At 41.0% G+C, this 27322-nt stretch overlaps 1 protein-coding gene across 5 annotated transcripts in view; it reads right to left on the reverse strand.

The window, feature by feature from the left end:
* SKAP1 (src kinase associated phosphoprotein 1) overlaps nucleotides 1-27322 on the reverse strand; it is a 339196-nt gene that overhangs the window by 274971 nt on the left and 36903 nt on the right. For all 5 annotated transcript variants that reach the window (XM_082197361.1, XM_082197363.1, XM_082197362.1 and 2 more), the window contains 2 exons: nucleotides 24804-24909; nucleotides 11022-11047 (listed from right to left, as the gene is read on the reverse strand). In XM_082197361.1, coding sequence (XP_082053487.1) covers nucleotides 11022-11047; nucleotides 24804-24909 — 132 coding nt within the window. The remainder of the gene's footprint in view (nucleotides 1-11021; nucleotides 11048-24803; nucleotides 24910-27322) is intronic.

A 27322-nucleotide genomic window follows, 5' to 3' on the forward strand; every position in this document is an offset into this window, starting at 1 on the left:
GGAAAGAGGAAATTCCAGCCCAAAGGAAGGAGAGAAGGGGGGTGGGATCTACTATTGTTAAAGAACAGCAAGCATAGACTTTAAGGAAACCAGGAAAAGGGCAACTAAAGTGCTTGTAAATAATGTTTGTTGGGGGGGTGCAACTGAAGGGAAATGGATAAAATGGATTAAAAGTCTGCATAAAAATTCTGCCCTCTTTCTGTTTGGTGGTCAAAATATAGACTGGATTGCTTTAAAAAAATCTAAATTTAAAAGGCTACAATGAAGGAAATCAAGCCCTAGCCTAGACTGACTGTATCATGTATCGAGAAGGCTAATATATGGGAATTTACATAGCATAAACAACAATACTTAAAAAGCACACACTGTCTTAACTCTGCAGGGATTAATCTATGACACCCCTTTGTATAGGCACCTAACTCTGTGGGTGAACCCTCCCTCTGGCTTGTGTAAATTAGCATTCTCACCAGCAACAAGATTCTTCTCACAGTACTTTGTGTGCACCTGTGTACTATTACAATGCTATTTAATATGCACTGGACAGTCATTTTAAATCCAGGACACATTTGCAAAGTAGGTTTGCATTTTCCATTCTTGCCATTCTTCTGTCACTTGTTAGTGGACGTGCTCCTTCCACAAGGCTTTCCCCCCCTACATCAGCCCTTGTTGCTACAATGCTGCCTTACTTTCGCCCCTGACAAATTAAGACTCTGGTTTGTGGAAACTCATGCTACAACTTGTTAGTCTTTTAAACAGTGAGGGTAACCCTTGGCCCTCCAGATGCCACCTGATTACACTTCCAAAATCCCTAACCATGTTGGGTAGGTCTGATGGGTGTTGAAGTCCAACATCTGGAGGGCCACTGGTTCCCCATCCCAAATTTAAAAGGTACCACAGGGATGTGTTGTTTTTGTTGTAACAGACCAGCATAGCTGGTGGGGAGCAGCCTTTCCAAAATAGCTGCAGGTATGTATTGGGCAATCTTTGAAATGAGGCAGGTGTAGTGTCACTTTATTCATATGGGGACATAATCATCAAGCAAATCCTGTGAAGTGATGAACTGGTAATGTTATTTGGGGCAATTTGTGAAAAGGTACGAACATATAAGCAGTGCAGGTTACAGAGCCTTGGAGGGAGGGGAAAGAGCAAGATGCTCATAGTGTGGCCCATGCCAAGAACATCCATCTCTTCCTCCATGCCACAGTCCATTCATTTATCTCTGGGTCTAATTCGCATCATGTTCTAGAGAGAGAAAGTATGCAAAGACTATTACTGCCCTTTCTCTCTTCTTTTCCTACTCGTCTACTCAAAGAAGACAATGAACAGCAACAGAAAGTAACGGTGGCAGCAGGACCAGAAGGCGCCACAGATTGGCAACAGGGTCCCTACTGGGGTACATGCCTCAAAAGGTGCCCGATGCGCTCTCTCACACACACAACCAGCCTTGCATTTAATATTCATTATTTTGTGAACCTACAAATAGGGCAAGTTGGTTGAAATTTCTTTTTAAAAAATAAATAAATTCTGTATTACTGCAAGAAAATGGTGGTCAGGCAAGAGGTAAACTCAACTGATCAGAACTAAGACAGGAGTCACCACTTATTTACTACTGCTCCAAATCATTTCACAATTTGGATGTTATGATTTGATTACACTGGTGTGGCTCTAATGGACAGGAAAGTCTCTCTCAGCCAGGTCCTACATGTTCTGAGGAAGGTGGCACACTTTCTGCAATCCTTATTGGAAGTCCAGCAGAGCAAAACCGTAACAGCAAAATCATGGGGGTGTAACCCACATCAAGGAAGATGCCTGTTTATGTATTCCTGGCTCCCTGTGTGCTAAACTTAGCTCTCAAGTGAAGGCGCTTTTATTAGAAACTATAACCACAGTTCTTCCTCACTTATCAACATTCAGATTATTTCCTCCTGTTAGGAAGCAAGCTGGCATAGCCTGCATTTTACCAGAAGTATATGAAAGTTTCTAGCCCTCATGGTGAAAAAGGAAACTTTTAATAGAATTTGAGCAGTGTCTGCTTAAAGCTCAGCACCAGCCTGGTGGCTTTAGAAATCCCTAGACACTCTCATTGTGCTAATCCATGGCTCAGGTGACATTACATGGAGACAATATATCATGTACACAATTCCCAGAGGTGCCATTTCTTTACCTCTCTGTGGTTCATCATGAGCATAAAATAACGGTGGGGACATGTGCTCATTTAAGTATCCCTTGAGATTTCTTCAAACAGAAAGCAGTTGTACCACCCCCATTCTTTGCTGCAGATGCTTGGCTCCCAGAGATTCACAGAGAGGATGTGCCTCAGTTCAGAAGGCTCTCACAGCCCAAAGGTTCCTTAAAGCTCAGTCCTACAATTCTAGCATTTCATTAAATGACCAGAGCCATAAAATTCAGAAGCCTTAATTTTTTTACTTTTCCCTAACTCCCCATTCTACTGCACATTTAGCAGCTTTACTCTGATCCCAGGTAATTCCATGTTCTTTGTGAAACTGACCGATAACCTCCTCTTGAGAAAGGAATCAGGAGAGGCAAACTAGCTAAAAGCTGAAAATGCATTTTAAACAATTGAAACTGAGGGTTTTATTAACACTCGTACCTAGAACCTGTTTTAAATTAATGTCACGGTTCAACTCTGTACGATTTAAGAACAAGCCTCAGTTACAACTCACGATTAGCAAGAAGAAATCTTAAATTGAGGCCTGGTTCTGATGGCACATTATGCTAAACCTTGGCTTAGTTCAGTGCAGTTAACAGGGCAGGGAGAAGCAAAACGGCAATAAACTCTTCTCCAGGATCAGATACAGTCTCACTAAGTAAAAAAAATAGTTTCTTGTATATATCAGGCCAATGACAACCAGGAACAGTCACACATGTATTTAGGTTGCTTTTACTCATTCTTTAATTCAATATACTTTTATTAACTGCTGCTCAACTAAAAGCACTGAAGAAATTAATCAATAAAGAGTAACAATAAATAAGTCATCACCCTCTCCTTCTATCCCTGTTACCTCAATCTAGTAGAAATTATAATCTCTTTGGGCAGACACCACCAAACTTTAGTGAAATATGCCCAGTAGCTTGCAGACAAACAGAGGCAGGTCATCACCTTCATGCCTTATGAGCACCGGTCAAAAACATTTAGCTGACTGCAAAATGGGAACAGAATGCATGATGGAAAATGCATGATTCAGCAGGAAATATTTTGTGGTCTTAATGAAGGTCAGTAGTAAATAAAAAACAACCAAGGTTTAAATAACAGTTAGAACTTATCTAGAGCAGTGTTTCTCAACTAGGGGCCATATGGCCCCCTAGGGGCTCCCAGGATATTCCAAGGGGATCCACAGGTGAAAATAACGTAAATGGGGGGCCACGGCATGAGACTAGGGGTCCACAGAGGGAAGTGAGAAATGAAGGAAACAGAGAAGTGACTAAGAAAAAATAAAATAGAGAAGTAGAGTGAACAGAGAAGTAACATTGCGTTCCAGTGGATGGATCGCCACACGTCACTTCCACTTCCTTCTCCCTCCTACTTCTACACTCCACTGCTGTGCGCACCAAGCTGTCTACATCTCATTTGTCACAGGCAACGTACATGGCTGCAGCAGTGTTAGTGTGTGGGGTGCTGTTCTATTTACAAACAAAACATTTAAATAGCTACCTTTCTACTGGTAGGACGGGGCGGGGGGCACAGGAAGGAAACAAGGTTGGAAGAGGCCGCAGTCAGAAAAAGGTTGAGAAACTCTAATCTAGACTATGGTGTTAAATTCAGGGTACAGCCCTTTAAGAGCCTGCTCTATTTCCTTCTCACAGAAGTTATTAAACTGCACGTTTTTACACTCACCTATTAACAGGCTTGCACTGTGTATTTGCATGTTGGCCATACTTCATGGGTAGTGTAGAAATGTAGGCTACTAGCCTCTTTGCAGGTAAGAAACGTTCCTCCCTTTGCAGCTTACATAGAAAGCAAGTCAGCTGGTGGAAGACAACTACAGCAATCCGACCCTCCTTACTCACCTGCATGGAATTTGTAGGTTACAAATTGTTCAACACAGAGATGATGTGGGATTTAAGAAGAGCCTGATGGTCCAGACCAATGGCCAGCATTCTCACAATGGCCAACCAGATGTCTATGAGAAGTCCACAAGCAGGACCAGAATGAAACAGCACTTTCCCCTCATAAGGTTTCCAGCAACTGGTAAAACACTGCCCAGGAAATTCCTTGTTTCGCTGAACAAGGTTAGTAAATATTTGGTCCTCCCTTATCCAGCAGCATAATTTGCTCAACAAAGGTGTTTAGCAGAATGAATCCCAGACATTCCCCAAGGACTTCTCTGTCTCACTTTCTCTCTGCCTTACTGGAAACTCTGCTCCTCTTCTCATCTCAGGCTACTGTGCTAACCACATCAGCAGAGCTTTCTTAATGGCGTCAGGGTAGATTGCTGTGTCTAAGCACTTGGCCCCAAAGAAGAAGCTCGACCATAACTGTACACAGTATTCCAGGCGCAGTCAGGAAAGGGGAACAAAGGGGAAATACAAGTCCTAGGCCAGGGAGAAAGTTGAAGGAACTCAGTACGTTTAGTCTGAAGCATAGAAGAGTGAGTAGGGACATCTTAAGGTAAAGGTAAAGGGACCCCTGACCATTAGGTCCAGTCGTGACCGACTCTGGGATTGCAGTGCTCATCTCGCTTTATTGGCCGAGGGAGCCGGTGTACAGCTTCCGGGTCATGTGGCCAGCATGACTAAGCCACTTCTGGCGAACCAGGGCAGCGCACGGAAATGCCGTTTACCTTCCCGCCGGAGCAGTACCTATTTATCTACTTGCACTTTGACGTGCTTTCAGACTGCTATGTTGGCAGGAGCAGGGACCGAGCAACGGAAGTTCACCCCGTCGCAGGGATTCAAACCGCCGACCTTCTGATCGGCAAGTCCTAGGCTTTGTGGTTTAACCCACAGCGCTACCCGCGTCCCCAGGGACATCTTAGCACCCTTAAAAAACCCAAGGGGTTGTCACATAGATAAGGGCAAAGACTTATTTTCTGGACCTTCAGAGGGTAGGACTAGATATAATAGGATTAATATACTGGAAGGCAGATTTCAGTTTGAGCATTAGGCAAAAATCATTGACACTAAAAGCAATTCAGCACTGGAACCAGTTACCTAGTGCGGGTTCCCCTCCAGCAGTGTCTGGAAAACCATCTGTAGGGGATGCTTTAGCTCTGGTTTTACTTCGTCGAGCAGGGAGTTGGAGTAGATGGCCTACAAGACTCCTTTCAACCCTGTGACTGAGTTGCTGGGGTTCAAGCTTTTGTTTCCTAAAATCACATTCTAGTTCAGGTATAGAAGGCAAGCTCCAGTTATTTCCTGGGAGAAAAAGCACTTTGCACTTGCTCAGAAGCATGAATCTTCATTCTTTCAATTCTAAAAGCAAATTTGAGTCTGAATCCTGGCTGGAATTAAGCCCCTCTATAACATCACAATTAATTCTAAAGAGAAAGAGAGAGATCCAAGTTATGTTACCTGCACTTCAACAGCAAGAGGAACCCCAAGCACTCAGCAGAATATATATTTTAACAACGAGGCATAAATATTGACAATCTGGTGCTTTACCCCTGGCAGCTTAAGTCACATCATAAATCCAAGGCAGGCCAGAGTTTCTGATTTTTGCTTACAACTTATGCAAGAACCCCTCAGCACATCAAGAGAGCAAGGACATTTGAGTAAACAGAACTTAGCCAAAAAATCTAGGCACACTCCATTAATTCAAGAACACTCCTCTTTGGCTTCAAAGAGGACTAATTCACTTCTAACAGCAAAATCTTGCATTCTTGGTTGCTGCTTTAACGATTTGCCACTTATCCTTGTCATAACTACATGGACAAGAATACCAAGAGCAAAACAGTTATAGCAGAAGTAAAGTATTTGGATGTGTATATATAGAAAAGCCAGCAGATACAGCACCTTCACCTCTATAGCAATTCAATTCAGTAGGTGTAGGGCTTGATTAAAAAAAAAGATTCCTAGCTTTAAAATCCAGCACAGGAAACCTTATCCTTCTGCCCCACATCCAAATCTCTTCAAGTTCTGTATAAAGAAAGGGGCAAACAGACTTCAGGGTTATGGGATCTACAAACTGAGTAGGTCAGGTACAAAAGAATGGTGGGTAACACAGGGGACAGATATGCACAAAAATTAATAGGAGGCTGCCTCAGCCCAGTAATTTATGTTCAGCACCAAAACTGAGCTCCTAGTTATTCTACAGGAAAATTCACTTCACACCTCCCACCCAATTAAATAAGATGCAAGAGGGATAGAATCTCTAGTTGTTGCTCCTGTTAGACATTTAAGACTCGAAAACCCTTGTTGATCTACTGCAAAGCATCCAGAGATCCAATGCCCAAAGTGGAAGGAAAAATGAAGAGGAGATGGTTAGGCCAATAATATCCACCTGAAAAGTGGGGTGGCACTTTGAGCACTAAGCAGATCCCAATCTACCTTCTGTCACTCATTGCACTAAAGCACAAGCATAAGTTACCACTGTGTGGCTGTAGCATGGCTTAAAAGGGCAGTTCCACACTTAGTGCAGTACATTTCCCTGCTTTCTGGTCCGGAAACCAATTCTCTCTTTCTCCTTATACACACACTTGTACATAGTCAAGGAATGGAAATATCAGTCAAAATTTAAGAACAAGTTGGATGTTGCTCTGCATGATTGAGCTGCTAGGGGAAGCAATTCTCCCCCTCCCCCAAGTAACTTCAATTATGGCGGCAAGACTGTTGTATTAAGTGTGGATCAGACATTATGGACTCCTGTCAGATGACAACCAACATCCCTACCAGGAATGTCAAACACCCTTATTCTTCCTCCCTGCACCATTGTAATAGAGTGGCCAGGAGTGTGAACTGAGAAGTCCCTACTACAATCCTCACTTATGCCACAAACACATCTTACCTAGGCATCTTTACAGTGCAATCCTATACATATCTCCTCAGAAGAAAGCCTCATTGAGTTCAACAGCACTTACTCCTCAGAAAGTTTGTACTGTACTATAGGATTGTAGCCTAAAAGAAAGCTATCTTTCTCCCAGCCTCAGCTCTCTATTTTAATATGTATATAATCATGACAATGACCATTGAGATAACATATGTGAAGCACTCTGAATACATGAAGTATGCTATATAAGAATAGCCAGAAGTGTTATTTTATACTGTATGTCCTATTTCTTAATTGATCCCCCTTCTTTTTTCTTCTTAATAATAATAATGATAAATTTTTATTTATATCCCACCCTCCCCAGCCGAAGCAGGGCTCAGAGCAGCTAACAACAGTCAAAGTAACACAGTTTACATAAAATCACAATCAATTAATTGAAATACATTCTAAAATCAATTCAGAATCAAATTAATGGCAACCATTGGGCTAGAGTTCTATGAGGATTACCAAAGGACGGGGTCAGACTGTGCCTTGGCCAAAGGCCTGGTGGAACACCTGTCTTGCAGACCCTTCTTCTTCTTCTTCTTCTTCTTCTTCTTCTTCTTCTTCTTCTTCTTGGAAAGCTAGTAGGGAAAATGATTCTGGACAACTGCTAACCACAGATTTCCAGAAGCACAAGTTAAAGCTCGAAGGAAGTACTGTTGAGATGGAGACTATCAACAAGAAAGGAAATGTGGAAAGCAGAAGCCTATGGGGCACAATATTCTTGGAATATACATTACACACAGCTATCTCTATCTATACACAGAATTCTTTCTTTCTCCATTTGGATCCAGGCTAAGTTGTCCAACCTTAGGTCTCATTGAAGCTGATGGAATCAAGTTAGTTGTGACTAACTTTTCATATATATTTCAATAGGGCCTAAGCACACTTAACATTATTGAGAACCATCCTATAAACACACACCTTAGCCTTGAAAATAGAAAGCAAGCTTAGAAGCCATTCTAACGGCTGTGGTTTGCATTCCCTATTAGATCAGACCTGTCAAAGCAGGCAGCTCAACAATAAATTCAGCATATTAAAATAGATATGTCAAATACAATCCAAATGCATTACACACAAAAAGGAGCTGATGTGAAGAGCCCTAATACAGACCTATGACTGCTTAACAAATGAACACAAATGGTGAAAGTTTATTTTTTAAAAAATATAGATGTAAACATTTCTTGGAGGAAGAAAAATCTAATTTTTATGCCTTTTATGTGTTCCAATCAGGGTTTTTTTTTAATTCCGAACACAGCTGTCTGCTTTACCGTCTCTCCAATGACGCCAGATGCCCGGTTCATCAAGGAAATGCAGGAAAACAATGATTTGAAAGCAATTAGAAGCACCGAGACTCATATTAAAATGTGATAACACCATCCTAGTGGGAATTCTAGGCACCACTGCATTTCTGACATTTCTGTGTTGCCAGCGACGAGCATGTGTTGGAAGTAGAGCTCTGCCCCCCTCCACTCCATGACAGTAAATGGAGGGGGGTGAGTGGCTATCATGCTGGAATTTTATTTCTTAAGACAATGAAAGGAATTAAGCTAATATGGATTATTTTGCTGACTGTTCTATCTTCTCTATACACCCCTTCTCTACCTTAGTGGGGGGTTTTAAAGCACTGCTGTTCAGATAATTACTATCAACATGTGCAAATGTGTACAAAAATCCATTCTGCATGGTCAGGGGGACCATCACCACATCCATCATGACCCAACCCATGTCACAGGACATACCCTGAATCTGGTCTTTGCAAGAAAGTTAGGCAGGGTTCTGTTGGTATTAGGATTTGGGGTGAACCCATTTTCATAGATGGATCATTTTTTGGCAATATTTGGATTTGTTGGCATCAGGGGTGCAGGACCCAGTAAGGTGTTCAGAGACTTATAAAATCAAAGAAATTCTTGAAGACTCTGACATGATCAGAGCTCCTGTTGAGACCCTGGTCTCACTATGGAACGGAGAGAGACAGAAAGGGAAGGGACCTCTACACAAATACTCGCAGGTGCCCTCTTCAAAGTTGTGGAGCCTTCAGATTTCCTTATTATTCCAGGGAGCTACAGGTGATAAAGCAAGAAGGATGATGGCTGAATCACAAGTGGTGTATATCCTGAGACATATCTCACCGAACAAAGGTACAAGCACATTGTTGGGCCTACTATGTGACCATGATGGTGGTGAAGAGGACCTATTTCTCTGTCACCAGTACATCCTCTAGTACCTATCCAGCAGAGCTTTTCCATTTGGCAAAGGGTATGTACTCAGATGGAGGAGATGATGGTACCATCAGAGGCCTGCTGTGGCAGATTAGTGAAGCACTTTGAGGATAAAACCACTTGGATCTGTCCAAAATTAGCACTAGTCTTATGTAAGTGTCCAGCACACCATCTGCTCATTTTTTACTGGATCAGTTTCAATTAGTATGACTTGAACATGTGAGAAAGCTATTGGAAGGAAATCAGTCTACCACATGCCTTCTCGACCCTTGCCCTTATCTGCTAATAAAAGCTTCCAAAGGGGATTGAGTGGGTGGGTCCAGGGACTGATAAATGCCTCACTGCAGGAGGATAAATGCTGGTACAATAAATTCTGGTGACCAGTGGTATCAGCAGTGGTATACCAGTTCCTTAAGAGGACCAGCCTGGACCAGAAAGTGTTAGACAACCTTTGCCCAATCACCAATATCCCCTTTTGTGCAAGGAAAACAAGAAGGCAGTGATGATACAACTTCAGGCATAATTGGAGGAAGGAGATTGTCTAGACCCATTCCAATCCAACTAAGATTGGGTTTTGGCAGGAAAAACTGCCTTAGTTGTCTTGATTTGATCTTTGTCAGGAGTGGGATGTCGGAGTGCTGATGCTTTGACTTCTAAGTGACTTTTGATGCCACTGACCATGGCATCCTCCTGGAATGCCTACATGGATTGGGGCCTGCGAACACACATCTTGCAGTGTTTTTGTTCCTACATATGGAGTGATTTCAGAGAGGAGTAATAGAAGACCTCTCCATGGGAATTTACCTGAAGGGTTCTGCAGGGTTTATCCTGTCTCCCATTCTATTTAACATCTATTTGAAGCTGTTGGGAGCTGCTATCAGTGGATTTGGAGCAAAATGTTATTAATATGTTGGTCACACCCAATATCTCTCTGTACCATCTGAATCAGGAGAGGCAGCACAGATACTGACCCAGTCTGAAGGTGGTGATCGGCTGGATGTGGGCCAATAAATTGAAACCAATTCCAGACAAGATGGAGGCGCTATGGGCAGGGACAGTTTCCATGCCTGGAATTTCGTGGGGTGTCCTGTTCTAGGCAGAGTTGCAGAGTTGCATGATGCTAAAAATGATTAATCAATTGGTTTTCCTACAGAAATTCAGCAAAATGTTTTCCAGTAATGAACCTGTTTTTCTACAACGGGCAATAATTCTGTTTTAAGGACTTTAAAGAATGGAAAGCAACCTATCCACGGCAATATCAATATACATACAAAAGGTGCCATGAGAATGTCAACTTTCAATGAAAGAAAAAGAAAGCGTCCAGATTCATGAAGGCCAGTGGGTGGAGGGAGTCACCTTTGAAGAGTGCGTAGATGTACACTACTCAAGTGACCCTCTGCCTCCACAATATGATGTGCTATACATTAAACTTGGGGAAAAGTTGGAGCAAACATTCCTCATGCAAATTTCCTCAAATTAACATTTCTTAAATTCACAATTACAGAATATTTCAGAGTGAAAGGCTTTAGGAAGGAAAAAAAGGTTATTTTAAAAGTACTGAATTTGTCAATTTGATACCAGCAATTATTATGTCATGATTATGATTCTGAAGTACCCCACAAAGTCAAAAGCAACATTTGGACATTTCTGAAATTAAAAACAAACTGAATCTTGACTTTTAAAATCAAAGTTGCATAAAGTTTTTGTTCAGCTTTAGCATGTGTCATTACTGTAGTCTTGGCATATGGTTCACTAGTCTACACTATTGGTACAATCCTCTTTTCTGATCAAAATTTTAAGGTTACACTTACCACCAGGCAGGAATCCCAAATGATACCTGAAAGAGTAACAGACAAAGACATCAGTATTAATTTCCTCTTCTCCATCTGTGAACTAGTCTTTGAAAGGTTATAGATGGCTGGGGACATCACAGAAGCAGCAGGGGACATCAAAACATCAATACTCTAAGCAACATCTCTTCTTTCTTGGGCTGCCCTGTTATTTTAGGAGTGTTCAAAAATTAAATGCTTTTTAAATACTATTTTGCATGCATTTACAGAGAACCTCATCTTACTTTCTCTTTAACAAATTCATGGCTAATATGTAGGGTGGACCCAGGAGCACCTACGTACTTCAGAGAAGTCAAAATCCCCAGAGTTCCATCTTTTTGTAAAAAAAAACAAAAAACAATAGGGCAGACCCATGGCTATCCCCACCTTAATAAGTCATATATAACCTCCAGATTTCCACCCTTCTTAAAAAGCAAGATGTGCAGCCACTATTCTAAATTGTTTTGCCAGAAACTAAGCTGTTCCTACTTTTAGTAATTTTAGCTAATGAATGAAGTCCTAGCAATGACTGGCCTTCAGGAAAGAAGATAGACAATTAGAGAAACAGAAGACTAATATGAAAGACTCATTGTCTTGAATCTTTTTTAGTTCATAACCATTTTAAAAATTACTCTGTTAATGCCAATGCATATCATTATTATTAAACCCATATTGCAGGAGTTGGAGCTGTGACTGTGAGTGTGGCTTATGTAACTTATGCCAGCCATGCAAAGTAGCCCAGTATTATTATACCCATTTTGCTGATGGGAGTTAGACCTCTGTATGACAACCCTGATGTTGTCCTCTGCTGTTATACTGGTTTGTGTTATCCTGGTATGTTGGTGTTTTTAGTGCAAATTTTGTTTTTAGGGAACTGCAATGAGTGAAGGCTGTGAAGTTGACTGCAGCAGTAATGCAATAAAGATCTGAAAGAGGTGAAGGGAGCCAGGGAAAGAATTGAAGAATTTTACTGGTGTGTTGAAAGACACTGCTTGGATGTTAGGCCCACCTGTAGATAGAGAGCAGATCTATCCACTGAGAAACAACGGAGTAGGTCCTGGAATACAAGTTTCTCAGGCTAGGCTTACCTAGACTCACTATTGTTCAGTCACCAGAATGGCTTGAAATAGTAGCCATGTTCTCTGATGCTAGTTATTTGAAGAATTTACTCTGGCCCATTCACATTCCTGCAAATACCCTTGGGTGGACCAAAACCTCCTCAGCCAAACTGAGAATATAGGTTTTCAAACATAATTTATTTCCAGATTCTGGCATCTCTCTGTGCATGTGTTTTTACAAAGTGAAAAATTTCCTGGTGACTGTAAGAACTATTCTTATTTGTAATTATAGCCCACACTTTACCAAATTGTTCCAGGGTGGGTAACAAAAATGCCACAATTAAAACAAGTACAATTTACAATAAAACCATGAAATAAAACCACAAAAGAATCAATGACAAAATAGCATCCGAGAACAGCAGGCCACATAAGGCAGCAACAGGAAAAATATCCTCTTAACCAAATAACTAGGTAAAAAGGTGCATCTGACCAATTGTTGAAAAGTGTACTGTGATGGTACAAGATGCACCAATCAGAGAAGACAGATTATTTATTGTTGTTATTATATACTAAATTTCAATACCACCGTTCAGTAATGTATGCAAAAATGCATATACTAGGGTAAAGTGTGCACACAAGTGCATATATTAGTGAAAATAATACACAAATTTGCATTATATTAGAGGGAAACAGGATTTAAAAAATGTGTGCATGTGCAATAGGCAAAACTGCATACAAATGTGTGTATTAGTGGGGGATTTTTAAAATGTGCATGTGAAAATATGGAGAACTGAAAGTAAGATTGGAAAAAATGAGAAACTGAAAGAAACCAAAACTGACAGATTCAGCCATTCCTTTTAATATTAACTGCTTAATAAACCTTGTAAAACAGCAAGGCTTGAGCCTGGTGTGGCCTGACATAACAGTGAACATCACCACCAGCTCTATCATTTCAAAGCAGACATTCCTTCCTTGCAATCTCTAACAAACCTCTTGCTGACTCGCCAAGTAGGTCAATTCTAATTTTTCCACTTGCTCAGATCGCTTCTCTTTTTTCCCAGAGAGCAGATTCTTTCATCTCCTGTACAATGAGCAATTCCGAGTCACAAATACTTCTTGTTTAGTGAATTCATGTCCTCTCTCCTTGAGAGGGGCACCTAATCTCTCCTGAACATGTCTTCTTCATAACATTTATTGCACTAGGTGCCAAAAATGATTTTATGTCACTTTCAATTTCAGTTTGACCAAAAAGATAGGTGTTTCTGCCCCTAACCTCTGTCATTTTTAATACAGTACAATGGAGGGTTTTTCCGAAGTAAATCAGTGTTCTGGGACACATTTTAGAGTCATAAGACATCCCCTCCATAGGGTACACTAACTGACCAACTTAGCAAGTTACAACAGAAATCAAGCCATTTTCTCCACATTACGTACTTACACATTAAAAAAAAAATATAAGTCTGTATGGCAATTACCCAAGGTTTCCCACCCACTTTAAAATTAATTTCCTGATTTTGCTCTTCCCTTGTCATTTCATTTCCATCAACATTGCTTAAGTAACATTACAGACACATTTGGAAAGTTTCCCAAGAACTATGGGACAAACTAGACATCAAGTTATTTGGCCTTGGCAGGGGGGTGCAAGGAGGTAGGTTGGAAGAGGTCTGGACCGTGGTGTGGGAGGCCTTCACCCTTTGCCCCTGTGACACTTTCAATTATAAATCCCCCATCCCCTGCTATTCACAATGGGAGGAAAGCTTACTAAATCAAAACAAAGTACTTTGCAGAACAAGCCAGAAATTTTGCAAGCTAGATCAAACAAACCTTGCAAAACCTGAACAGTTTGCTCAAAGTAGAGCTCATTTGGAGGTTTTATGTTTGTTAACAAGCTAAAGTATTGGATAACCTGGGATAATACTCACTACAGATCTAAGATTTTACTTCTAGCAAGGTGAGCAACAGGTGCCTAGTTTTACATTTACAAAGTAGAATAATAATGACTTTAAATGTTTACAGTCAAGCCTTCAAAGCCTGACAATATGAATTAAGTTATAAAACACATTAACTGCTTTTTTATTTGAAACATCAAAAGTTGTGAAGCATCTTAAAATGCTTTTGCTGTCAACACCCATTTAAAATTATGTTCTTAATTCATGTATTATGATATCTAACTTGGTTTTCATGGCTTAACTTTCTTCATATGTTTTGACAGGGTTGGTGCTACCTGTTATGCTAGTCAGATGGTGGTCTCAGGGTTTTTGCCCCCAACCATTAATATAAGAACTGCATTCATTCAGGTACATATTACTTTGCAGGGGCAGAGGCAAATTGTACCCTGTAACCCCCCAAGTGTCCCAAGGCCACTTATTTTAAAAGAAATAGGCATGTGTGTAACTCACACAGTACTGATCAGCTGTTCAGGACAGAGATTTTTAGGGGGGGGGTTGTACAGAGCTGCCCAAAACATTTGGGGGCATGGGGATAAAACCGAATGGCATCTCCACACTAAACCATCAGTCACAGTTCTTCAGGAAATTCTCCTGAGCGCACCATGAATGCAAGCTACATTTCATTCATTTCAATGACAGTGGATTTTGTCCCACCACAGATAAGATCTGTCTGACTAATCTTACCTTCCATAGCATTCAAGGTTTGCCCCTGTGAAGTAGCAAATTACCAGTGTCATGGTAAGACTGTGCTGTGCACTTTGTTTCAAAAAACAAAAAAAACCTTCCACTTTACATCAAGCAAGCAGTGCATCACTGCTGTGAACAACCAAGCGACAGAGGGAGACACCATAATCTCCCATTCAAGGTGGGGGTCAAAGAAAGCTGGCAGGTAGAGTGTTTAGCAAAGGCTGCCACCCTCCAAAACGGTTTAGAATAAACGAGCCGTGAGACAAATCTATAAAGTCAGGGTATAATTATACTCCCTTGCACTTCTAGCCAATTGAGAACACTAAAACCACCACAGCGGATATTTAAGTTAGAGCTTGACAAATCTGGGTTTAACTTGTTGGCTATTTTAATGTCCACCCAAGGAAAAATAACTGATGCTGAACAGGACTTCAAGCAGGCAAGAGGGAAGAAGAGACGGGCGAATAGAAACCTCAGAACACACTTTTAAATCCATTCCAGGTACAAAGTCAGAAGGAGAAAAGTAGGGACTGGTTTTGACTATACCACCTTCAGCATTTTTAGCTGGGTACATACCATACAGTGGTGCCTCGCAAGACGAAATTAATTCGTTCCGCGAGTTTTTTTGTCTAGCGAATTTTTCGTGTTGCGAAGCACGGTGTTGGAAAAGTTTTGGAAAAGCTTCAAAAATCACCAAAGTCTTCAAAAACCTCAAAAAAGGCTACCACACCGTGTGCTATGAGTTGCTCCTCAAAGTCAAGTCGCAACTGTATTAACGGTGTTAAGAAAAAGGAAACAAACTTGCAAGACATTTTCGTCTTGCGAAGCAAGCCCATAGGGAATTTTGTCTTGCGAAGCAGCTCAAAAACCGCAAAACCCTTTCATCTAGCGAGTTTTTCGTCTTGCGAGGCATTCGTCTTGCGGAGCACCACTGTACATTTAAATCACATATAAAGCACATTACTCCCCCCCCCCCCGAATTCTGGGAACTGTAGTTTGTTAACGGTGCTGGAAATTGCAGTCCTGTGCAGGTAAACTACAGCTCCCAGGATTCTTTGCAGAAGTCATGTGCTTTAAATGTATGGTGTGAAAGCAGCCACAGCGATATTGCTTGAAATTAAATAACTAATCTGCAAGGAAACAGATGGAAAAATAACATTGAAGATAGAAAGGACTGTGGAAATATTTTTTAAATCATGGGAACTATACAGATCATGACCTATAAGGTATCAAAGTATACTCCAAGAAGAATATGAACTACCAGAGATGTTTAAATTCTCCCCACATCAATGCAAAAACAAAAGATAAACACCAGTGAATTCTTTTTCAGCCTCTTAGAAAGCACCAGACAGCAGGAGTCCATAGCCACATTAATGGAAATGCTCTGCCATATTTAGACCTAAAAATCGGTATTAACATTGACAGCTTATGAGAAGAAAAGGAAATTCTTACAAAAGACACTCCTGGGCCCACAATACCTGTGCAAAAAAGAAAAGATTAAGGCACAGGAAGAAATATATTGACACATTTCAACTGCTTAAAAATATTTGAAGGAGGATGTACAGTTGTTTATAGACCACACAGAATGTACCATAGGGTTACCAACTAGTGAGTATTTAATTCCTGTGCTAAGCATTAAAACTCCGCTATATCACACAACGTTATACTATTTACTTTGTTATGAGAATCAGAGGGTGTACACAGATGAACAAAAAAATGGAATTGGTGCGTTTTTTTCCGCCTCACACAAACAGTATCCCAGCCTTCCACCAATGTTTGCACAATGAAAGACAGATGAACTTACCTCAGACTCAAACTCTGACGTAGTCTCTAGTTTTGCCCTTTCCCACCATGTTTTAGGTCCGCTGACTTGTATATAACTTTAAACGTTGCCTGCACATGTCGGTGTTCTAAAGCTCCTTGAGGTTCGTTTAAGAAACGAACTGAAGAAAGCTTTGAAGACACATCTGTTTTCCTCAGCTTCTCTTGAGAGGTGCTTGTTGGACTGATGGTCTGAGCCATATCTTCTTGTTGGATTTTAACATTTTTAAAAGGACAGTTGTTTTTAGTTTATCAGCGGTTTTACTTAACTATGTACTCTTATTTTGCTTTGTAAGCTGCCTTGAGGTGGGGCTTTTGCTCTCAAAGGTGGCCTAAAAATATTTTAATTTTTTTAAAAAAATAAGAGTCAAATAATGAACCAGTTATCCACCACCATTACTGCCATTACTATTATTATTATTATTATTATTACAGTGGTACCTCGGGTTACAGATGCTTCAGATTACAGACTCTGCTAACCCAGAAATAGTACCTCAGGTTAAGAACTTTACCTCAGGATGAGAACAGAAATCGCATGCGGCAGCAGTGGGAGGCCTTATTAGCTAAAGTGGTACCTCAGGTTAAGAACAGTTTCACCTTAAGAACGGACCTACAGAACGAATTAAGTTCTTAAACGGAGGTACCACTGTATTAAAATGTGTATACCACCCTATTCCCAAAGATCCCAAGGCACTTCACAATATAAAATTACAATGTGTAGTTTTACATTCACTAGTGTGTAACAACAGGTCTCCCAAGTCTGTCTGCTGCTACACAGCTCTGGTCTACATGGCTCCTGTAGGCCTCAGTTTCCTCTCACTCCCCGGCTGCAGAGTTACTGTTTGATGAATGCTGTGTGAGGGCAGAAAGCTGCAGCTCCCTCCTCCACTGCCTCCTCTGAAGGGTGTTTTTAGTCACTCTTCCTGTGCGAACTCTTTCCTATTTCAAATCTTCCACTTTCCCTCAGAATCACCTCATAAGAAGAAACTCCTCCCTGTGGTAGCTCTTCAGGGCCCAAAAGGATTGTTCTCTAAGCAGCCTGCAGGGGGGCCACACTTTACAGCCGTGGTTCTCAAACTTTTTACTTTCAGAATAAAAAAACCGCTTTCACCACAGCAATTTTTTTATTGATAAGAAATACATCGTAAAGCAAAAAGAAACAACTCCTAGCAGTGCTTGATTTATAACAAAGAACACAACTACTTTATAATACGATCATGGGATATATGGAAAGTACAGGATAAAACAATGCAGCTTTTCCCGTCTTTTGGGGGTCAAAATTCAGTGGTTTTTCTCCCATTTGCGGGTCAAAATTTTGTGGCCAGGATTGCAGTAGAAATTTCCCCATAGGAATCAATGGAAATTGTCCACTCATTATGCTAACACTTGCCTAATGGACAATTTCCTTAGAACACACTGTGTTCAGATAGCGAGACCTCCATGTTCACATTATTGGTGTCCTGGATTACAAGGCATCAAATTTCTTTGGTACAAATTAGATATGAGCATGTGTAATAAGTCTTCTTCAGACTTTTCTTTTTCTACAATTCAACTCTGCATGGAGAGGACGCAGAAGTGACCACACTTGTTCTGCCCTGTCAATATCCCAGTCATCCTCCACAAGTTGAGATGGTGGCCATCTGCTGCCAGAAGCCTACTTTCCTCATGTAGACTCCCCACAAAATTTCAAACTCCAATTTCATGAGGCTTTATATTGGTCCTACAAAATCTACTTTCATACACTGCAAGTATCCCAGAAAAACCAGGACATCCCATTTTTTATCACTATAGAATGATGGTCATTCTGGTTGTCCTGATTTTGTGGTACAATACCCCCCTGAAAAAGCACTTTTTCGGAGTCAAAGTCTTGCACATTGCGTCCAAACATGTATTTTTGGACACTATGTCTGAAAAAACACTTTTGTGGTGGGAACAGTGCCGCAAAATTGCGCAAGTTCATGGCAACCAAAATGGCCGCTGTGTTATCATGATAAAAAAAAGGGGAAATTGTGCCCAGGAAGATGCCATCCCGGATTTTAGCTTCAATGTGTTTGGGGGTATGTGTTTTGTGCTCCTTCACAGCTCAAGTCCAAACTTTATGGCAGCCATCGTTGCCCTGTTTGTGTTTAAGTTCAAACTGTAAAAAAAAAAAAGGAAGATGTGTGCAGGTGAGGAGAGCTGAACTTCGCCCCTCGCCTCACTTCTCAATGCTCCATCACTGCAGGCACTTTTCTCAGAGCCTAGCTCAGGTATAAAAAGTAATCCAGTGTGAGATGAAAGGTACTTCAAGCGACAAAATACATCTGAGAACAACAGGAGAGGGGGAGGGGGAGCTTCCCTCACCTGCACACACAGTGTTATTGAATTTAGTTCTTTATTTATTAGGAATATTTTAGCCCACCCTTCATCTCATTCATCTCAGTGGATCCCAGGCCAAGGTACAAGATGCAGATTCCGTAAAATTACATAAATGCAGTCATAAATCATAAAAACCAAATAAAACTAAGAACAGCAAAAAAAAATCACAGAAAAAGCTACCTACTATAGGTAATTACAGCACAGATACACTGAAAAATATCTCACTTGATTCTGAAATGAAAAAGGCTTGTATCCAGTTAAATTCTGCTCAGAGTAAGCCCACTGAAATAAATTAACCTAAGGTAATCTTGTCCATTAAGTTCAATGGGTCTACTCGGAGCATGACTAACATTGAATACAAACCAAACGTTGGCATTTTCAAGGGAAGAGCATTCCACAAATGGAGCCTGTTTCAAATATAAATGAAGCAGTGACATGAAGAGAGAGAAAAATGGCTTCCCTATCAAACCTATTTTGCCCCCCAGGGAAGGATAAGCCAACAGAGCCAGACCCAAGAATCATGTTCAACAGAATTCATCCAATCCAATTGCCAAGTGAAGGAAATGTCAGCTCTCAGACATACTAGAATATGAAAACCAGTGCTCCAGCTAATTAAAGGTAAAATCCAACTGGGCTAAGCAAAATGGGGTATTAAAACCAGAGAGCTCAGCTACCTGCCTGACCAAGAGGTCACATTCTTAAATACCACTTTTATCTTGATATCACAAGCCATCTGACTTAATGAGCTTCTTATTGCTAGGGAATTACTATTGCTATAGTTAAGCTAATGAGCTAAAGATTACTCTGAAATTTCTCTTTCCCATTTGCTCTCATCTCTGATTATTCAAACACAGTTTAGAAATTAAAATTACCATATACTTAGTTAATGTAAACAGAAGCTACTTGGGATTCCCCATCCCTACTTTTTATTTTTTTTAAGGTGGGGAAGGTAACCTCTAGCTCCAATTAAGCTTTTAAAAAGAAAGAAGAGAGGACTGTATGTAGATCTTAATTGAAACTAGAGCTCAGAAATGCTTCTGGTCAGAAAACATTGTTTCAAGACATCTAGGAGCCCCAGCAAGGAGAAGCAAATAGGGAGGGTGGCAGAAAAAGAGGAAAGGAGAAGGGGGTGCCTCCATACATTTGGCTCTGGCACCACCCCATGCCAGCGTGAAGATTACCCTCTAAACAGAAAAACAGTTCCTCACCCATGGTTTAAGGGAAATTAGTTATGTCAGAAGGAGCAGGGCAGGGCATTAACTCCCTCAGGGCAGTATTATAAAGTGTCATAAACCAAAGTGGGGAATAAATAAGATAAATTTTCAGGAGTGTGTTTCAAAAGGCCTGGACAATTATTTGCACCTGCCAAGGTCTAACAACATTTCCTGAAAGTAAATTCAGGACTCCTCCCCTGTGCCACCCTAGTGCACTTAGGAGCCCAGGGAGACAGAACAGAGAAGTATCAGGGAGAACCAAACGTCTTCTGAAAGCTCAAGGGAGATAAAGTGACAAAGGACACAGGAAGGGCACAGGGCATGAAACAAGGAGAAATCCCTGACAGAGCTACCCTTCGTGCACTTCTTCCCCCCACTACATTCAGATTCAGAACTACAGAAAGTCCAGTTCTACATTCTGATCAAACTTCACTCTATTTCAGTATCCAGTATCCAGAAGGTTCCCTCCATCTCCTGAAGATAGTGCCTAACTTTCAATTATTCACGGCAACCCGGGCTGTTAATTACACAGTCCCAAGTTGCTAAGTAAGAAAACTGGTGCTTAATTAGCCAGCAGGAAAGATTGATTTGGATACAGCGGGGCATCGCACAACGTTCTTCTGCAGGGGATACCCGGCTGTGACCTTACGAAGGATAAAAACACTCTGCCCACTTGAGTGAACTGAAAGGTGGGGGTTTAAAATCAGACTAGACTAGTTTAGACCAGTCTACAATGGTGTAAATGCGCCGGTGATTACATGACCAAAAGGTCAGAGCAGGAGTATGCTGTTTAAGGTCTCTTTACAATGGGACAATGTGAATTTGAGAAAGCCAGTTTGCATTCTCTGCACAATAATTCCGCAGTACAATCTATACAGGTTTTACATCAAACCCCTCTATAAATCCAATGAAGAGAAGCTGCAGGAACAGCAGAAATCAGGCTGCCATGTTAGTGGCCCTGGGCACAAGCATGAGGTATATCCTAATCAGGCCCATCAGGCTGTTTGGGGCAAACTATTCCCTTTCCTTGGCCTGACATATATAATATCGGGGACAGGAAACTTCAAGCTGCAGCTAGAAGAAGAATCAGAAGCAAGCTCAACCTGCACTTCTGAAATGTCCATCACTCCCCTGGCTTGCCTTTAAGCCAGGAAAGCAAAACAGAGAGGGGGGTTCAAACTGCACCTGCAAAAGAAGTTTGGTTTTCTTGTCCTTCACAGCCCAGCTTCAACTCAAGCCATGGATACAAAGGAATAACTGGAAGTGCAGTTGAGTGAGTCACCCACCTGTCAAAGTGGCCTGCAGAAGTGAAGAAATTCATTATCCAGCTATTCCTTTCCCTGTCTTAAAAGTGACACACCATGGCAAGGTAGGTATCAAACGGAAACTGGGTGACCCTGAGGAAGTTGGACTCTCAGCCTGGGTTCCCAGTCCGTAATACGGAAATAAATGGGTTGGATCTAGAGAAGGTTCCTCCATCTCATTATCATTGTCAGAGTTTTAGTGTCTGTGGGGTAATAGTGCAATTCTGGTATTTATACCCACATAAGTTTAATTTTTAGTATATTGGATTTTACGTCTTCCCTTGACATACAGAGCCACACTACCTCCAGTGCCCACCTCCCTGTTCTGTCCATAGAGTTTACACTCAACCACTGCTCTACCAGGTTTCTCTTATTTCCTTCATGTCCTTTCAGTACAACGCATTCCAGTCTCCTCATTTCCCTTTGGCATTAACATTTGAACACCTGCTCACCAAATCCTTTCCCATGTGTCCTTTCATGCCCAGTTTTCCTATAACTTTGGCTTCTTTAAAACGTGTTCTTGTTTCCTTCTGCGCACTCATTGCCAGATTCTATCATATCTAGAACCGAGCCAAATATTTCCCAGCATATATTTTTCTAAGAAAATCTTGAAATCGCAAGTTTCCAATCTTTACAGCTGTGAAAATATGCCCCAGAGAACGTAGGCCTGGTGAAATCTCAGAAAGGTCGGCTTGGACACAAAACAGGACTTCTTTTAACAGTCAGCAAAAGAAAGCTCAGCACCCTGAATAGCCTTTGTCCTTCCTCGTAACCATAACAAAAACAAACTCAAACAAACAACACCAATCACCATAATTCTTTGTTAGTAAGAGACAATACATTAAAATCACTAAGATTTGGGACATATTTCAAATATAAAGCTAGATCTAATCACAATGTATAAAGTTAATAATGGGGCACGTTGCACACAGCAAGAAACTCGTCAAACAAGGAGAGAGAGATTGCATAAAGCAGTTGATTAGAAGCAACATTTCTAAAATGAAATAGTCTATAGTTCTACCTTGGATGAAATATAACAAATACAGCCCAATATAAGCAGAACAAATTATGCAAAACATAAGCAAACTTGCTTAATTTAGTTTATTCAGGCTGGACAATTTTGTCTTTTATTGGTGCATAATTTCGATTTGGTGTTGTAATGCAGAGTATACATGGTGCATGACAATTCTTGGCTGTCCTTGACTTTCAAAGATGCCCCTAACCTGAACCTTTAAAAAAAAATGCGGACCCTCCTTACCCTTGCAATGCCCTGCAATTCCCACCAGGTGCTCCATTCTTCTAATCCCCCACCACATGTCCTTCAAAATCTGCCTGCAATGGCATCTAATAGCTTGTGGAGGCAATGGAGGTGCCAAATAAATTAACAGCAAAACGTCTTAAGATTCCCCAAGTGACCCTGCCCTTCAGAGGAAATCCCACTTATTCCAGCACATTCTGGCTTCCATGTAAGACTCTGTCCCATATGCCAGTGTTGCTCCACATGTGGGCTTTGGAGCTGTATCCCATTCTTATCATGGAGATGTATTTTGGTTGGACAAGCACTAGAAGGACCCCCTCATATAAGCAGTGCATGTATGAAGTGGTTAGAAAGCAAGGTGGGAGTGAGGCTGTAGTATGCAACATTGGAGTGAAGGGGAGGGAAGAGATGGAATTGACAGCTGAGTGGGAATGTACAAGGTAAGAAGAGAAGGAACAAAAAGATGGGAGGCAAAAGGGGCGGCAAGAGAGAAAAGGCCCTAGTGTGACCTTTATTTATTTAACATTTAAATGTAGGGTAAATACTATCTCTATAAAATAGCTATACCACACATATTCATTTTATATTATTTTCTGTCATAAAAAGCTTATTTAAAAAATAAGAACAAGGCATTTTATCTTGCTACTGTATTTTTTGCTCTATAAGACTCACTTTTTCCCTCCTAAAAAGTAAGGGGAAATGTGTGTGCGTCTTATGGAGCGAATGCAGGCTGTGCAGCTATCACAGAAGCCAGAACAGCAAGAGGGATTGCTGCTTTCACTGCGCAGCGATCCCTCTTGCTGTTCTGGCTTCTGAGATTCAGATTATTTTTTTTCTTGTTTTCCTCCTCCAGACTTGTGGTCTGGTACGTCTTATAGAGCGAAAAATACGGTGTTTAAATGGCTTCTTAAAGCTTGTGGGCTGAGCTTGGCAAAGTGATCCACAACTTGTGCTCAACGGGAACATAGCAAAAACAATGTGTTTATTTCTCCATGAAGAAGATTCCTAACAGTGCAATCCTAACCATCTCTGTTCAGAAGTAAGTCCTGCTAAATTCAGTAGAGCTTACTCCCATGTAAATGGAATGAGGATTTCAGCTTAAACTAGGAAAATGACTTATGTGCAATGCAAGCCTTGCAACATATACATTAAAGTATATACATTGCTGCATAAATGCCTGCTTAACACTACGATCGTTGTAGAGGAAACAAAAGACAATGTGTATTGAACTTGTAACCTTGCTCTTGATTTTTTCCCAATCCCCAGAATTTTTGAACAGGAAATGGTCAGCTCTTTAAATGAATGAATGAATGAATGAATGAATGTTGAGCTACGGCAAGATTAAACCCTGCAACAAAGTTACCAAGATTTAAGTTATTGTACCTCCACAGTCAACATACTATATGCTTAGTTCCCAGAGATTCCTGCCGCTAGGTAGCAGCAGGGGCACCAAATCAAGCATGGGACCCAGCTGTCACACTGATTCTCCAACGGCACAAAGGACTGCAGCCAGGATGGGGCTGTGGCCAGTGAGGAGTCCCTCTGAGCTCCGGGACCCTCGGGCCAGTGCCCCACCTGGCCCATTGCTTCAGTTGGCCCTGCTTAATGAGATGAGTTGAAACATAGATTTGCAGCAATCATGTGGATAGCATGGTGTGTGTCTATCCAGTTTTATTAGTAAAAAGGGTATGAGGGTAAGAAGGGCAACCTTTCAGTTATACCTTACCAACTATTTCCCCCAAGTGGTATTCTCACAACCAATCACACTACCCGAATTAGAGCTTGCTGTGGGAAGGGGGACATGAGGGTGAGTGAAGAAAGACTGCAGGAAACTTAAGCTGCAGTCAGGGCGACGTTTCTGTACTCCCTCCTTTTGCTGCTACAATATAGATCCTCATTAACAGACGCATATAAACCAACATCATGTTAGTTTGGTCCTCAGAGTTCAGGAAAGTATAAAAGAACAGGCTCCACCCTCTTTTGCACTTTCAGCTGAAGCATTCTGTATTTGGCCACTGTCGGACACAGAAAACCGAGTTTGATAGATTCGCTTAAAAGAAAAGTCAGAAAACTGCTGCAGAAATTGTCCCCATTAGAACTGTTGGATATACAAACCTCTCTTTAAGTTGCTTTATATCAATCAAGATTGCATCCCTCTGCCTCTTCTCTGTAGCATTCAGGTTCTCATCCTGCAGCCCCTCCACCAGGTAATCTTCAACATCTGTTTAGAGAGATGTGGGGAGTAGTTGCAAAATTGGGAGAAGGAAAAATTAGGCTATTAACAGAAACATCAGACAAACTACCACTTCAGCAAAGCAACAATAATTTCATAACCTTAAAAGGTGACCCTCAGGGTCCCTTCCAACTCTACCGTTCTATGATTCTATGAACTGTGTTGTAAAATTCAAAGAAATGCTATAACATCGAAGGACAACTGTTTTTCAATTTGCATAATGTTCTGGAAGGTGTGAAACGTGTAGCGTCATATTAAAATGCACACTGTCCCATCCCTAAAAGCAGCCCTAACTTCAATGCTTCTACAGACCAGTGACAGGGTGCACTGTAATAAAAACACCAGTCACTTCTGCAAATTTCCATAAGCTACAGCCTTTCCCTCCCAGTCCCAGTCCCAGTCCCATTTCCAGAGCCATCTGCCATGTCCAAAGCAGCAGGAAATGAAATAGAAAAACCAGGCCATAAAGTTTCAGAGTGAATCAGGAAAAGAAGCATGTAAACTGCTCAAATTTAAACTGTTTGAGATTAAGTTGCGTTAGTTTTACTGCTCATCTGTGATGTTATAAAATATCAAGAAAGAACACAGACAAGCCTGCAAGTTTGGCTGCAGATATTTTGCAAACAGGAAAAGAAACAAAAATATATAAGGCTAGAGAAAAACCAATATTAATGCTGAAACAGTCAGGTAGTTACCACCTTGGCTAAACTTAGTGTTTAATTTGAGATAGAGTGCTTAATTTGCAAAGAGGGGTTGTTCAAGGGAGGGGGAGTATTGGTTTGGTTTGTTATGGTTCTTTTTATTAAGCATTTTGTGTTTTTATCTTGTATTTTTATTCTGTGAACCTCCTTGAGATCTACAGATAAAGGGTGGTATACACATTTCATAAATAAATAAATAAGTGCCACTATCTGAATATAAAGAGCATTGTAGAACATTAAAGACTAACAAATTCATTATAGCATTCATAGACTTAAGCCCTGTTGCACATATCATACGTATTATGTTGACAGAGGGAACAGGGTATGGGATAGGCCTCAATTGTTTCAGCATGAGCAGTTATCACAAGAGCTAATGCCTTGAACCTTTTTTCTCACACCAGGGCTCTGCCATGGACTACTGGAAGTAACAGCACAAAGAGTGCCTTTCAGGAGTCCAGAGATTTTCCTCACTACTGAGTATACAAAATTCATCCCCCATACAGCTGCTGGGTTGAAGTGGGAGGCTTCCATGCAGCTTCGAGGCCCAGTAACTCTCATTTTATAAATTAATCCACTTTAATACTCTGATCATGTTACAAACTAACTCTCAGTACAAAAGAAAAAAGAAAAATTGTGAATCCACACATGCAGAAGATCAAATCAATCTAGCTCCCTTATTTCTGATCTGTGTTTTCTAAATGATATGATCGCTTCTGACGACACATTAGGCCGACGTGGCAGTTGACTCAAGAGCCTGTCTTTCTAGCTTGCATAGATGGAACGTACCTTCCCTATCGGAAGGCCTAGAGACTCTGCAGATTGTTAAAAGACGCAGCAAGTTTGATATAGGAGAGCGTGACACGCAATTAATCTCCATTCATAGCCTGCTCTGCTTGTCAGGAAAGGAAGGCTCCTGCTTTAGAAGGGGATCCAAAGACTTCAATTAAAAACAGTCAGCTAACAAGAAAATAATCTAAGCTAAAGGAAAGGTGGCAGGTGCCGAAAATGAGTTGTTTACGAGAAATGTCAGCTCAGAACAATAAAGCACCAAGCATTAAAAAAAAAAGTGAAGCGAGCCGACTGCATCACAGCCTCGAATCTAAAACAGGAGAGGAAACCCACATATTCAGCAGGGGAAGACAACCGATTCAAATAACAAGGTTTCATTACTCTGAGCCAAAATTATTGAGTCTTTACTTTGGCTTAGCTTTTAAAGGCTTAGCTTTTTAAAGCTGTTTTTAGTGCCTTAGCACCAGAACTTGTGGAATGATATGAGTGCCTTTGAGCATGCGCGGAGTCCTTTCTTCAATATAAATTAAAACGCAGGTGCCTGGTCACAAAAAGCAAATTGCAGGCAACAACTCTCAAAACTCATTTCCTATCAAGTGTTTGGAACACCAGAACATGCCTATAGAAAGTTTTTGTTTGTATTTCCAGGAAGAAGCAAGCCAAGGGATATAGATATTTAACAGATGAAACATTTCCAGGCACAGGGAGTAAGTGGTAGGAAGAATTACATCCGCTAATGACTATTTATCCAACTGTAGTTAAAGACACAAGATGGGAGCAGAGCCAGGAAAAGAATAAGATGGCAATTTTAAATAGCTGTGGAAATGAGATGAATGGAGAGAGTGGAACACAATGCTCAGAGCTACTTTTCTGACTACACGTGTTGTACAGCTGAATTCTAAAAACAGATT

This window comes from Podarcis vaucheri, assembly GCF_965113315.1.
Source record: "Podarcis vaucheri genome assembly, chromosome: 13".
NCBI lineage: Eukaryota > Metazoa > Chordata > Lepidosauria > Squamata > Lacertidae > Podarcis > Podarcis vaucheri.